We start from the raw sequence: 15,164 nt of genomic DNA, 5'->3' as shown, positions 1-15,164 counted from the left end.
AGTGTGGTCATATTATCATCTTATGTGGGGCCATTTGTAAAACCCCAGTTGCAAATCTGACTAAAGAAGCTGAAACAATAGTTCAGAAAACTAAGCTATGTTATATAATAACAAAATGGCATGGGTATGTCTGTCAAAGTCGTTTGGTCTTATATTTAGGCATGTGGTATAGTGTAGAATGGGAAACTAAAGTGCTGGTGATAGGGGCCCCATAAAATTCACCCCTTTTGCAACTAAAACTGAGTCTGTCGCGCAGGTCCTCATTTCCAACATCAACATTGTACATGAGATGAAGATGCTTTTATGTAACCATGGAGCACTGAATGCAATGAAATGCATTACAAAACCGTTCACATTCATTTGGAGTGCAGTATGATATTCCATTTCCAGCACTTTCAGATCCTGTCATACATGCACATAATGCACCACAAGGGCAAGGAAACAGGCCATACCTGAACGTGGTAGAAAAAATTGCCACTGGATGAAATCCCCTGTAGAAATATGTAGTTCATCAGTCTTCTGGCTCAAGGACTCATCATGTATTTTAATGCAACTTTTTAACACTTACTCTACCTCTTTGTATTGACATAAAATTGCTTCCATTTAGTGAAACATTTTATTTTTTATAAGAATGTCACTGTAATCTAAGGTCACTCCTGCAGGTGATTTTTACATATGTACCAGTAACTTTGGGTTTTGGAGATAAGGCACTTATTGATAAGACACTTATTGATTTTAATAAAATTCTGAGTATCACTTTTCAGATGGCACGCCCTTCAGGTAATATACCCAGAAGATTCCCTGTGCAATTCCTGTGGCACGAGGACAGGAAACAACGAGTCTTCCAGTCACTGGGGTCCTGCTTCCACCATGAGGGGCTTCATATGACACAGATATGTAGTGGGTTTTCTTAGAGCGCACAGACTCACTGGGTTTTACCACAAAAACTGCAGGGTCAGTCTGAAAGCTGAAAGTTGTGGGCTGCAAGAAAACATTTTTAAAAGGGATGGAGACACTTGAGCCAGCACGAATTTGTATGGGTCCTTGAGGTTTTGGTGCCATTGCAGAGCCAAACAGTGGAATGGTGTATTCACCCCCTAAAGGAGAAGAAATGTGCAGAACAGTGCGGGACTCTCCAAGCTGAACCGGCTCGTACGTCACCTCCACACTAACCTCCGAACCACCCTGAGAACCAGGAGCGGCCATAACCACTTTGTCTACATGAAAGTCTGAGTTATCAACCTGAAGAGAAAATGATGGGAAAAAGTTAGGATTATGGAAGAGAGAATGCATTATGCTCCTTTTGGGCAACAGCTCTCACCTTACAGCTGTATTCTGTCTTCTGACGAGTAAAATTCATAATTTTGGCACTCAAAATCTGACTGGAGCCCAGGGTCGTGCGGAAGAATAGTGGCTTCTCAGACACAGCAGCTGTAGCTTTCAGGAGCAGATCATAATGATATATGCCCAGCTCACTGCTTTGCAAGGTCAGTCTGCCTGTGGTCTCACCAGATTTTAGAGGTTGGTATTCAAACATTAGGGTGCCCTGGAAAAAAGAAAGGATGGATATGGTCAGCAGTGTTCTGCTAGCTGCGCAGTTATATAAATATAAGAAATCGGTAATGGGTTACCTCAGAGTGGGCCGGCACCGTGATCTGAGGGGGAAGGTTTATCTCTGGCACTCTGCAGTCTGTGGTGAAGGTGACTGGTACAGACAGTGGATTCTCCATGTGCAGGGTGGCTGCAGTGCTTTGCCGCACCGGTGACACCATTTCTATCGTACTAATGATGCCAGGTGGCGTGGATTTAAAAGTAACATAATAAAACATGTACTCTTGTGTCTTCTCGTTACGGAAGGTCACCTATAAACAAAGATTACACACAAGCAAATAAAAATTTACTCTGCAGGAACTTGTTATTAACTGTGGAGGATTCAGCTATATTGTGTATAGAACAGAGTTAATCAGTCTGTCATGTTATACCTTGGTTGCAAAGATGCCCTCTTTGTGAGAGTGGAAATTCAGTTTGTAATCTCTCTTTGCTCCCCCTGGTACCTCTAGATAATCCAATCCTTTAATGGAGGTAGCACTGTCTACGCGTTCTGGCTTCAGAATCTCAATAATGGCACGAAATCTGTTAAAAGATAAAATGTATCACATAATGAAGACATGTATCTATGGCCCCTTATCAGGTCTAATAACAGCTTAAAGTATATATGAAGTTAATAAATAAAACAAGGTCCAGCATAAGATCATTAAGGGGTATTCATATCTGCCTGTACCCAGATTCCTTCTCACCGTTGGGTTTTCTGCAGCCAGTTGCTGACTGTCAGCAACTCGGTGTATGATGTTTTACAAGGGACTTCTCTTATTACAGTGCCAGATGATTTCGGGGGATCAGCCTGACCATGCAGAAGATAGAGCAATCCTGTCCCATCTGGTAGTGGGAAGAAGACTGAGCCCTAAAAACATAAAAGTTAGAATAAGAATACATTTTTGTAATTGTAACAGTACAAAGTCAATCACATTTCCTAATAACTAAAGACCGGCTAGTTACCTGATGCTTTTTGCCCTCAGTGCTCATCACCAGCGGGTGATACGTCATCTCATAGGGCTTGTTTTGCTGATGTGCCTCCACAGTGATAAACTCTGCTCCGCTCCAGTGTTCCGCTCCATCAATGATTGGATGCAAATGCCACGTCTGGTTTGTTTTGTTGGTGAGGTAGATTGTTTGTGTCTGTTTACTTCGTACATAGCACTGAAAGTTGACTACCTGTAAGAGTAGAAATTATTAACAAAATTGTAGGGCTCAGTAGGCAATTTCCACAAGTTCAAAAAACTGCAACTCTACCATATGTTGAAGTGTTTCCCTAATAGTAAAGGACCACAGATGTGATACAGCGTTATAGCAGCAACTTCAATAGTCAATTAGTAATCTGAAAGTCATTACCTCCTTAGTGGATGGGAGCCCAACGCAGGATCCTGACAGCGTCAGATTTAATGTTTTGCCTCCTTCAACCAAGCAAGACAAGTTCTCATAGTGAACATCTGAACTTATTTCTCTAGGATGGAAAACAATATCAAATGTGACCTCAGTGCCTGCCATGATATAACCAGACACCGGTGAGATAGAGAAGTCCGGCTCAAATTTTTTTGTGTCCCATTGAAATCTGTAAAGAAAATTTAAAGTGAGCGAAAGGGAAGCCTCTTATGTGAAGGTAAGTGGACATATGGTTTTGGTTGACAATACTATACCTGGCACCAAGCTCTCCTGTGTTAGTGAGAATAATCCTGCGCGTGGCTTGGCTATGCAGCACCACTGCCCCAAATGACAAACACTCCTGGTCTAAGTTGAGCTCCAGGCCCTGGCTGCATCCCCTCACTACTAAGAGTGAGTGTGTCACTCCACAAGACTCCAGCATCACCTCCTCTGCAAATGAAGAAATTCTATTCTGGGGTGTGAACTGCATCTCCAATTTACACACTCCACCGTGGGCAGAGAGTGTTACCTCTACATTTGGTGACAGACTGAGGACCTGCAGAATGATCACAAAGATTAACATGCATTTTCAGATCTGCAGAGAGACTGTCATATAAGATGCACTGGTCTATAGATGTTTATAAGAGGCAGGCTAACATACATGTTTACAGACATAAGCAACTTGTACCTTGGGCTCTTGCAGTGCAGGGACACTTGGGTTCAAGTGTAGGGTGCATGTTACAGGTACGATGCTCTTATTCACAATAGGGACAATCTTCTTCACAGTTTGACCAACGTTAACAGCTCCAAAGTTTATAACTTTATATTTGGGATCAGCAACTTCAACCTGAAAATCACCAGATAATATCCTCTATGAATAAATGATGACAATGTTTCTGAAACCATCATACATCCAACAAATACCATGCGGTATAATCTCTCTCACATTTTATCTAGATTTGTACTTTTACGTATTACCAACCTTCATCTCAATCCCCTGACCCTGGAGTTGAACAAACTGCTTAGAAAGGCCGTTCATCTGGAAGACAACAGTTTCTTCATACAGGATGGCTGCTCGGGGATAGAATGTAATTGGAACCTCTATCCTGTCTCCAGGGGAGAGAACATCTGAGCTGAAGTCAAGCTCCATATGAGATGTATTGGTATACAAGCAGTCTACACTATAAGGAAAAAACCCACATAATGAAAGGATTATTAGAGATCATCAGTACGGGCAGTAAGCAGTTTAGTAGTATTGGGCTGTCCATTGCTTCTGGGTTTGCTTACCTAATAGGTCTGTTGTCCTTATTTGTGATAACTAGGGTTTCTCGGACAGGCTGCATCCCAGCATGGTAGATGAAGCAGTGGCCAAAATTGTGTTCTTTAAAAGAGAAGTGGATACCTGGCTGGATGGCACTGCCACGAAGGGGGCATGTTATCTCCGGACCATTTTCTATCTGGCAGGAGAAGATGACACAAAATGACAAAGGTTCTGACCATTACCAAAGAGGCTCTGCCCTATGGATATCACTAATATTACTAACCTTCAGTGTCAGTAAAGAATCTCTTATTGTACATTTCCTGGTTGGACAAAAGGTGAGACAAAACTCAGTGTGTTGCCCAGGGGCCACAAGTCCGCTGCTGGAGGAGATGTTCAGAAATTCCTGCAACCCTCGAGGGACAGTCAATGCACAGGAATAATTAAAGGAAAACTGACCATTATTTCTGATGTGGAACTGAAAAGTGGAGCTGTCATTAATATCCACCTGTTATGATAGAAACAAAGAAAAGTCACCCAACAATGTGCATGCAGAGGGTACCTACTGCCCAGTCTGCAGGCCATGTGTAGAACCTCACTGGGAGAAGGGGGCTCACCTGTCCAAGGTCAAGCTCTTTGGTTTCTTGAGCAGACAAAGAAGTGTTTGTGCCCATGTTGTCTTGACACTGCACAGACACTTGAGTGGAGTGCCCATCAGCTTTTACATTCAGGTAGAGGGGCTCAGTTTTAGTCTTCACATCACAAATAAGGTTGAAATTGACCTCACCAACTGCAGATGGCTTAAGGTATACGCAGATGGGGACCCTGATAAGACACAGAGGTAAGTGATAAGAGAGAACTACAGCTGCAAAGGAATATGCACATTTAAAAGATGTATCATTAGATATGAAGAGTACCAATGTGAGGGTGCAAGGTGTAATGCAGAGTGTTTGTTACCTGCTCTGAGGAGAGATTGTTCCTTCCATAGGTCTTACTGTTAAAAACTGACTGCAGCCTTCTGAAAATCGCGAACTGTCACGTATGGCAAACCTGAAGGATTTCTTTTCATTGTTGATCAGATAGATGGTTTCTTGCACCTCCTGTCCTGTACCAAACACACAATCACACACATCTGTAGCAAAGTCTCGGGGCCATAGTAAATTATGACTTGCCATCTATTATGATGTCTACATCATCATTCACATAGGAGATATATACAAGAGACATATCTGCATATATACCTATCAGCAGAGAGCGGAAATTCAGATGTGACCTATCCAAAGAGATTGAAGGTTCAAGGGCTTTTCCCATAAGCAGGAACGGAACTGAAATGTTCTGCTCTGGAATTGAGAAGTTCCAGAAAGACTCAGAGATGTCCAGTAATTGGGGGATGAACTCAAACGTGATCTGTCGGAAGGAAAGATTGATTCATTTACTACCATTTACCAGCATCATTGTATAGAATAAGTCACCAATAAAAAAGCCTAATGTGTTAGTACACTGACATAGTCCCGGTGTTTTCTAAGGCCCTGTTTACACCTATGCCTTTACTTTCTGTTACAAAGACATGGGCTGCTGCTCTTCTTTTTCTGCCAATGTGTAACAGACCGTGCCATTTTTTACGTGTGAGCTTAGCCTAAGCCATTGGGCCAGATTTATCAAAAGCAGTGCAATACTGTCGCAGGTCTTCAGTTATCTGGAGCCCCCTGCACTGCTCGCGAAGTGTGCACCATTTTATTTTTGGTGCATATTTAACATACAGGGGCTTATTTACTAAAGATCACGACAGGTATTTAACAGGTGCGCACGCGATAGGCTTTTGGTGCAGCTGCACTGACTTTCATGCAACAGAAATGGGGGGTGGGGCGTGTCATTGGACGATCCGACTGATTCGGACTTAGCGCAGGATTTAAGATTCAAATTGTGTCACATACAATGCACTTACATACACCATGAAGAAGAAGGTGAACTCCGGCGGACCTGAGCGGGAAAGCAACACATGCAGGATATCGGGCGCAGAGTGCATTATCGTTGGACAATGCACTTTCGGTGAACTCCGCGGACCGGGTAAGTAAGTGTGCTTCACAGCATGGGACACGATTCTGTTGAGTCGCTGTATTAAATGTGTCGCAAACTTCGACTAAGAACTAACATGTCCCTTTAGGTGCACTTTTGCTGTTAGACACAGTGCAGTTGCAACACAAAGCTGGCGCAGAAACGTCTTAAATACATGTGCAAGCGCTGATGTTTCAGTTCAAAGTAGGACAGAAAACTGGTGCAGCCAGAAAAATAGATCAGGGCCATTACCTCAGTTTTCTTTCCAGCTTGGATAACTCCTTGTTCATTCATGCATCGAAAGGCTGGAGAATATTGAAGACTTGGAGGGTCTTCACATGTCCACAGGAACGAGTAAAGACTGTTAGTTGGATTCATTATGCTGAAGGTCCTACAGAGAAATATTATAGCAACAGCAAAAGTTATTTTTCCCTTAAAGGACATCTACCATCATATATACTGATGGTAGACTCCTCTAACTTACCTGCTCGTTATGTAATCTAGAGGATTCAATTGTTTTTATTAACTCCCGGAACGCCAGCATTTAAATCTTTGAAAAATGTTGAAAATAAGCCTGCTGCTGGTAATTTATACACGGCCCCCTGTTAGTTGATTGTAGCCAGGTCCTGACCGTGTAACTCTAAGACTGCCAGTGACATCAACCAGAAGTCTGCACATCTTGCAAAACCGCGACTTTACATTTGTAGACTTCCGGCTAACGTCACCGACATTCTGAGAGCTTCACCGACCGGACCCGGCTACACTTAGCATACAGGGGGTGTGCATAAATTACCAGCAGCTGGAGCTAGGAGGCGCTCTGGAGAGCGCCTCTGGCTCATCTGTATTATGTTTAAAAGTATTTATTTCAAGGATGCCGGCGTTCCAGGAGTGAATAAAAATATTTCCATCCCCTAGATTACACAACAAGCAGGTAAGGAGGAGTCTACTATTGGTATATCTGATTGTAGATGTCCTTTAAATTTTGAAATATTCAAAGAGGGTCCTGAATTAGACTCTAGCCCTGGGCTAGGCTCTGGATTACCTGCTATTCTTAGTCTTAACACCTACAGATGTGAATTCAACAACCCGTGTCATAGGATCCAAAGTTGTTCCTGATGGAGCCCCACCGGGTCCACACAGCTCTGGGTTCCGCCTCCCACTGCTGATGTAATCTGAATCCTCCAGCTGAAAGTGACAATAAGGGAGAAGACTGCGTCCTGTCACGGCTAGCACTGGCTCTTGAATACTGGGAGGAGTGTTAGGAACGCTGTAGGTTGGAAAACATAACATGAAATCTAAATCTGTGTAATGTGGCAGCAATTTATTTTATCAGGTCTCAAGTATAACCTGACCTACCGTATATACTCGAGTATAAGACGAGTTTTTCAGCACAAAAAATGTGCTGAAAAACCTCACCTTGGCTTATACTTGAGTCAAGAAAAACAAACAGTATACTCCCCTCCCGACGCCCCCGGCAGGTCCTCTTCTATAGAGCGATGCTCCGGCATTGGCTCCGTGTCCCCGCGCTGTCCATCACAGGGAGCGTGACGTCAGCCGCTCGCTGATGTTCTAATGTTTGCGCCGAGATCGGCACACACTATGATGTCAGCGAGCAGCTGACTTCATGGTGCCTTGCGATGGACAATGCGGGCTATATACTACAGGGGCTGGCAGGCTATACACTACAGGGGCTGGCAGGCTATACACTACAGGGACAGGCAGGCTATATACTTCAGGGGACTGGTGACCATATCCTTGAGGCGGCTGGCAGGTTATATACTAAAGGGGCTGGAAGGCTATATACTACAGGGATTGGCAGGCTATATACTACAGGGGGCTGGCAGGCTATATACTACAGGGGCTGTCAGGTTACATACTAGAGGGGCTGGCAGGCTATTTACCACAGGGGGCTTGCTGGCTATATACTACAGGGGCTGGCAGGCTTTATACTATGGGGGGCTGGCAGGCTATACACTATGGGGGCTGGCAGGCTCTACACTATGGTGGCTGGCAGGCTATATACTATGGGGAGCTGGCAGGCTATATACTACAGGGGGCTGGCAGGCTATATACTACAGGAGGCAGGCTATTTACCACAGGGGGCTGGCAGGCTATTTACTACAGGGGGCTGGCAGGCTATATACTACAGGAGGCAGGCTATTTACCACAGGGGGCTGGCAGGCTATATACTACAGGGGCTGGCAGGCTATATACTACAGGGGCTGGCAGGCTATATACTTCAGGGGCTGGCAGGCTACATACTTCAGGGGGCTGGAAGGCTATATACTTCAGGGGGCTGGCAGGTTATATACTAGAGGCTATATACTACAGGGGATTGGTGGATATATACTACAGGGGCCAGCAGGCTATACACTAAGGAGCCGGGAGGCCATATACCTCAGGGGCTGGCAGGTTATATACTAGAGGGGCTGGCAGACTATAAGCGACAGGGGCTGGCAGGCTGTACACTACAGGGGGCTGGCTATATACTACAGGGGGCTGGCAGGCTATATACTACAGGGGACTCATGGCTATATACTACAGGGGCCGGCAGGCTATATACTACAGGGGCCGGCAGGCTATATACCACAGGGGCTGGCAGACTATATACTTCAGGGGCTGGCAGGTTATATACTAGATGGTCTGGCAGGCTATATAGGACAGTGGGCAGACTATTTACCACAGGGGCTGGCAGGCTATATACTTCTGGGGGCTGGCAGGCTATTTACTAGAGGGGGCCTGGTGATTATATACTGGGGAGGCTTATACTCGAGTCAATAGGTTTTTCCAGTTTTTTGTGTTAAAATTAGGGGTCTCGGCTTATACTCGAGTATATACAGTAAATGTTTTTGTATTAATATTAGTGCCGTACAATACCCAAAGGCTGCGTGTAGCTGTGCCTTCCCCTCACATCTACATTAGCCAGCACTAGTATAATATATTCATGCAGGGTCGGATTAAGGTTGGTGGGGGCCCCTGGGCACAAAATCTGGTGTAGGCCCCCACTGAGTGCAGCGTGCATTCTCGTCCTCCTGCTCACTATCCACTATGCCCGCAGTAACACCGCTACATACAGCCGCTTCATCCCCAGCAACACAGCTACATACAGTCGCCTCATCCCTAGTAACACAGCTACATACAGCCGCCTCATCCCCAGTAACACAGCTACATACAGCCGCCTCATCCCCAGTAACACAGCTACATACAGCCGCCTCATCCCCAGTAACACAGCTATATACAGCCGCCTCATCCCTAGTAACACAGCTACATACAGCCGCCTCATCCCCAGTAACACAGCTACATACAGCCGCCACATCCCCAGTAACACAGCTCCATAGAGCCGCCTCGGCCCCAGTAACACAGCTACATACAGCCGCCTCATCCCCAGTAACACAGCTACATACAGCCGCCACATCCCCAGTAACACAGCTACATACAGCCGCCTCACCCCCGTAACACTGCTACATACAGCTGCCTCCCCCCAGTAACACATCTACATACAGCCGCATCATCCCTAGTAACACAGCTACATACAGCCGCCACATCCCCAGTAACAAAGCTACATACAGCCGACTCGGCCCCAGTAACACAGCTACATACAGCCGCCACATCCCCAGTAACACAGCTACATACAGCCGCCTCGTCCCCAGTAACACAGCTACATACAGCCGCCTCGCCCCCAGTAACACAGCTACATACAGCAGCCTCGCCACCCAGTAACACCGCTACATACAGCCGCCTCATCCCCAGTAACACAGCTAGATACAGCCGCCTCACCCCCAGTAACACAGCTACATACAGCCGCCTTGCCCCCAGTAACACAGCTACATACAGCCGCCTCATCCCTAGTAACACAGCTACAGACAGCCGCCTCATCCCCAGTAACATGGCTACATACAGCCACCACATCCCCAGTAACACAGCTACATACAGCCGCCTCATCCCCAGTAACACAGCTACATACAGCCACCACATCCCCAGTAACACAGCTACATACAGCCGCCTCGCCCCCAGTAACACAGCTACATACAGCCTCCTCGCCCCCAGTAACACAGCTACATACAGCCGCCTCGGCCCCAGTAACACAGCTACATACAGCCGCCTGGCCCCCAGTAACACAGCTACATACAGCCGCCTGGCCCCCAGTAACACAGCTACATACAGCCGCCACATCCCCAGTAACACAGCTACATACAGCCGCCTCGTCCCCAGTAACACAGCTACATACAGCCGCCTTGCCCCCAGTAACACAGCTACATACAGCCGCCTCGCCCCAAGTAACACCACTACATACAGCCGCCTCATCCACAGTAACACAGCTAGATACAGCCGCCTCACCCCCAGTAACACAGCTACATACAGCCACCTTGCCCCCAGTAACACATCTTTATATATACCTTCACCCCTACCAGATATGCAGTCCCATTTAACATACACCTCAGCCTGCACCAGACACCCAGTCCTGCAGTTTATACAATTACACACATTTATACACTGATATATACATACCTTTATATACACACATAAAGTTCTACACTCGTATGCTTGCACCTATATATACAAGTATACACACACATTTATGTATCCATACACATTTATACACTAATACACAGAGTATACACAAACTCATAAAGTATATACACACATAGAGTATACACATCACACATACTGCATACACATTATATACATTATATATATATATATACACACATACAGTATACACTGACCATATATACACATACATGCAGTATAAAAACACCATATACACACATGCTGCATATACATACAGAATATACACACATACAGCAAATATATGCATGTATAAATACAGTATATGCAACTATACACAGTAGATGCATACATACACATATACACAGTATATACACATATACACAGTTACACATATATACAGTATATACACAGTATATACACATATACACAGTTACACATATATACAGTACATACACAATATACACATATACACAGTATATACACATAGTATATATACTGTATATACATATATACACAGAATATACATCATATATATACAAAGATAAATACATCATATATATACACAGATAAATACATATTTAATGTATATACTTACCCTTTTATGGTGACCGGCTGTGGCGTCAGGCTGGTGTTGGGGGGGGGGGGTCTGTCGGTTGCTTGTTCCGACAGGAGGGGGGTTTTTACGAGCAGGGGGGGAGCGGAGGACAGCTGCCTGTTCGGGCGGGGGGGGGGGAGAGCGGAGGACGGCTGCCTCATCGCGCCGGCGGGGCGGGGGGAGTGGATGACGGCTGCTTGTTCGGGCGTGGGCGGGAGGGGAGGACGACTGTTTGTTCGGGCGTGGGGGGGGGGCAGCGGAGGAAGGCTGCTTGTTCGGGCGGGGGAGGAGGGAGCATGAACGGGGATGGAGCGGACGGGGAGGCCGGGCCATGCAGCAGGATGGGTGGGCGGGGAGGCGGGTACCTGTGCCAGGGGGCGGGCGGGGAGGCGGTAACTTGTGCCGGGGGGTGGACGGCGGGTGGGGAGGCCATGCAGGGGGATAGGCGGGGAGGCGGTCACCTGTGCTGGGGTCGGGCGGACGGCTCAGGCAGGTGGTGGCTGAGGAGGAAGGGCCCGGGGGGCGCGATCTGGTGGGGGGCCCTGGGGCTCGAGCCCCGGGAGCCCCGCCTATAATCCGGCCCTGTATTCATGTCACTGCAGGATGGACATATGGCACATAGGGCACTATAAAATGGAAGAATCTCAAGCAGCTGTGTCATATATATTAATATTATGAGAATAATAATGAATAGTGCTCACATAGGATATATAGTATCCAGTACATATCACACATATATCAGACAATAACCACTGTGGAGCTCCCTCACCTGCACATAAGGCGACCTGTAAACTCTCCAACATGTGCAGGAGAAAACTTGATAAGGAACTCGAGCTTCTCTCCAGCTGGGATAACACCACTTTTTGGCTGCACACTGAATGGAGAAGCCTCCACACCCACAGGCAGAAAGTGTGTCTTCACTTCAAAGACACTGGGTGGACGACTGTTGGTGAAGGAGCTGCGTGCACTGCCCAGGGGCTCTGTTAATAACAAAAGCAATGGTTATACCAGAGTATTCTATGATGACATACAGTATCTCTCAGGAACTCATCTGCTAACGCAACATTACAAGATAAAATAGTAAAGGACCATACAGAATCCAGGATCCTTGGATGGATCTAAAATTGGGTCTACAACTACTGTAATTCTCTACTCATTGATCTTCCAATAACTGTCTCCCCTACAATCTACTCTTAATGCAGCATCCAGGCTTGTCTTTCAGGCCAAACGTTAAACGGAATCCTCTAGTCTAAGCCAGTCACTGCACCGGTTGCCCATCTCCTTACAAAAACAGATTCAATAATCACCCTCATCCACAAAGCTCTGCACAATGCTGCACCTCCCTTCTTCTCCTCTCGTATCATTCGAACACCCAAACTGTGATCTTCAATCTGCCAGTCATCCCGCCACAGCCCTTTTTCGTTTTTGCGTTTTCATTTTTCACTCCCCACATTCAAAAATCTGTAACTTTTTTTATTTTTCCATGTACAGAGCTGTGCGACCGCTTATTTTCTGCGCAACAAATTACACTTCAAAATGGTGGTATTTTATATTCCATGCCCTGTACTGGGAAGCGGGAAAAAAATTCCAAATGCAGTGAAATTGGTAAAAAAACGCATTTGTGCCGTATTCTTGTGGGCTTGGATTTTACGGATTTCCCGGTGCCCCCCAAATGACATGTCTACTTTATTCTTTGGGTTGGTACGATTACGGGGATACCAAACTTGTATAGGTTTTATAATGTTTTCATACATTTAAAATTATTAAAACCTACTGTACAAAATTTTTTGGGGGAATTTTGCCATCTTCTGGCGCTAATAACTTTTTCATACTTTGGTGTATGGAGCTGTGGGTGGTGCCGTTTTTTGCGTTTACAATGTTATCATTTTTCGGACTGTACGACCTTTTGATCACTTTTTATAGAATTAAATATTTTTTTTAAATGGCAAAAAAGACTTTGGGCTACTTTTCCGTTACGGGGTTAAACGCAGTGAAAAAACGTTATCATATTTTGATAGATCGGGCATTTTCAGACGCAGCGATACCTAATGTGTTTATGATTTTTACTGTTTATTCATATTTATATCAGTTCTAGGGAAAGGGGGGTGATTTGAATTTTTAGGTTTTTTTATTATAATTATTTTATTTTAACTTTTTTTTTATTTTTATTTTTACTATTTTTCAGACTTTAACCCTAGAGTGTCTGTACGATCCTATCATATACTGCCATACTTCAGTATGGCAGTATATGGGGATTTTACTACTCCTACATTACAATCTGCTGATAGCACATTGTAATGAATGGGTTAACCCGAAGTAGCTTCGGGTCTTCGAGAGACCCGAAGCTACCATGGCGATGGAACGCCGCTCCACGACGATCCACGGAAAGATGACGGTGCCCGCGCGCCACTGTCTTTTTGAGGCCGCTGGCACCTTTGCTGGTGTCGGCGGCGATCGTGGGTGTTACCGGTAAGCCTTTGCTGCAATATGCAGCAGAGACTTACCGGCTATGGAGAGGGCTCGGCCCGCGAGCCCTGTCCATGTACCGGGACCCGACATGTGACGTACTATTATGTCACATGTCGGGAAGGGGTTAAATTATTCTCTTCCGTAATTTTTAATCTCCCACTAACATATCCAGGTCGTGTCTCGAGCAGCAGTACTTAAAAGCCATCTCTTTAGGCAAGCCTATCACACTAACTGCATGCAACTTCAACTTTCAATTTACTAACCCATTCTGTGTACTGCTCCCATCTATTATCCGGCAAACACCAAATACAAAGCGCCAGGCTTCTCTGCATTCTCTTGACCTTGGACTCTGTATATAAGATGGTGGTTGATGACTGGTTTAAGCAGCATCATTATCATTTATTTAATTATTTGGTTCCCTTAACTAGAAAGGCTGGACCATTATACAAGCTTTTACACCCTCTTGTGTCAACCCCTGCAACCTCATAGACTGTTAGCTCTTGCATGCAGGGCCCTCACTCCTGTTGTTTGACTATATTTTCACTCTGTAATGTCTTATTTTATTTGTATATGTACACCATGATTTGTAAAGCACTACAGAATATGTTGGCGCTATATAAAGTTTATCATTATTAAAAGAATAAAAAACCTACCGCCTGAGTCTGCCTGTTCTTCTTTTCTTTGATCATCCATTTGGACCTGCCAGAGGTACTGCAGTTGTACTATGCCAGTGTTCTGCATCACGAACCTGCACAAGTGGAGGGAAATATGTGAGCCAATGGACAGTGGGCAGCAGTGCTCAATCATCCTTTAATTTTATGCCACTTACTTATACACCCGTGTCTGAAAGAGTAGAGTGTCCTTGAAGTGCACTTGTTCACAGTTGGCTGTGTACTGCGCATAATCCACAGTAGCAGTGATTAGCAGCTCTATGATTCGGGCCTCCGCATCAAGGACCATGTGAGCAGGCTCTGGATCTGTCTCGATCACCTGCGGACAGGCATCAGGTGATCTGGAAGTGACTTCCTGAAATGCTGAAACTCCACAACCCTACGGCCCCTTCCACACTTGCGTTTTTCACAAGCGTGTTCTTTCAGACTTGCCTTCTTTTCACGCACACACGTGCATTTTTTTAACGCACGTTTAAATCTCAGCATGCTCTACTTTGCAAGTCACGCACATGAGAAACGCACCCTACAAGTCTATGGAGACAATCAATTGCCATAGAAAAGATAGAGCTCAGTCCTGAGTCCTTTTCACGTGCGTTATCTGTGCGTGAAAAACGCATTGAAAACG

At 45.4% G+C, this 15,164-nt stretch overlaps 1 protein-coding gene across 1 annotated transcript in view; it reads right to left on the bottom strand.

Annotated features, from left to right (window-relative positions):
* Positions 1-517: 517 nt before the first annotated feature.
* Positions 518-15,164, bottom strand: part of HYDIN (HYDIN axonemal central pair apparatus protein) — a 107,874-nt gene continuing 93,227 nt past the window's right edge. The window contains exons 67-86 of the mRNA XM_072116976.1: positions 14,698-14,858; positions 14,522-14,616; positions 12,169-12,379; positions 7,335-7,559; positions 6,545-6,683; positions 5,479-5,644; positions 5,195-5,342; positions 4,855-5,062; positions 4,524-4,745; positions 4,267-4,436; positions 3,962-4,160; positions 3,668-3,826; positions 3,255-3,535; positions 2,950-3,169; positions 2,557-2,772; positions 2,298-2,461; positions 1,983-2,133; positions 1,632-1,862; positions 1,322-1,546; positions 518-1,242 (exon numbers count right to left, since the gene is read on the bottom strand). Of these exons, the coding sequence (XP_071973077.1) occupies positions 754-1,242; positions 1,322-1,546; positions 1,632-1,862; positions 1,983-2,133; positions 2,298-2,461; positions 2,557-2,772; positions 2,950-3,169; positions 3,255-3,535; positions 3,668-3,826; positions 3,962-4,160; positions 4,267-4,436; positions 4,524-4,745; positions 4,855-5,062; positions 5,195-5,342; positions 5,479-5,644; positions 6,545-6,683; positions 7,335-7,559; positions 12,169-12,379; positions 14,522-14,616; positions 14,698-14,858 (4,080 nt within the window). The 3' untranslated portion in view covers positions 518-753. The remainder of the gene's footprint in view (positions 1,243-1,321; positions 1,547-1,631; positions 1,863-1,982; positions 2,134-2,297; positions 2,462-2,556; positions 2,773-2,949; positions 3,170-3,254; positions 3,536-3,667; positions 3,827-3,961; positions 4,161-4,266; positions 4,437-4,523; positions 4,746-4,854; positions 5,063-5,194; positions 5,343-5,478; positions 5,645-6,544; positions 6,684-7,334; positions 7,560-12,168; positions 12,380-14,521; positions 14,617-14,697; positions 14,859-15,164) is intronic.

Source organism: Engystomops pustulosus, chromosome 7, assembly GCF_040894005.1.
Source record: "Engystomops pustulosus chromosome 7, aEngPut4.maternal, whole genome shotgun sequence".
In the NCBI taxonomy this organism is placed as follows: domain Eukaryota; kingdom Metazoa; phylum Chordata; class Amphibia; order Anura; family Leptodactylidae; genus Engystomops; species Engystomops pustulosus.
The sequence above is the reverse complement of the archived record's forward strand: the minus strand, read 5'-3'. Positions and strand labels throughout refer to the sequence as shown.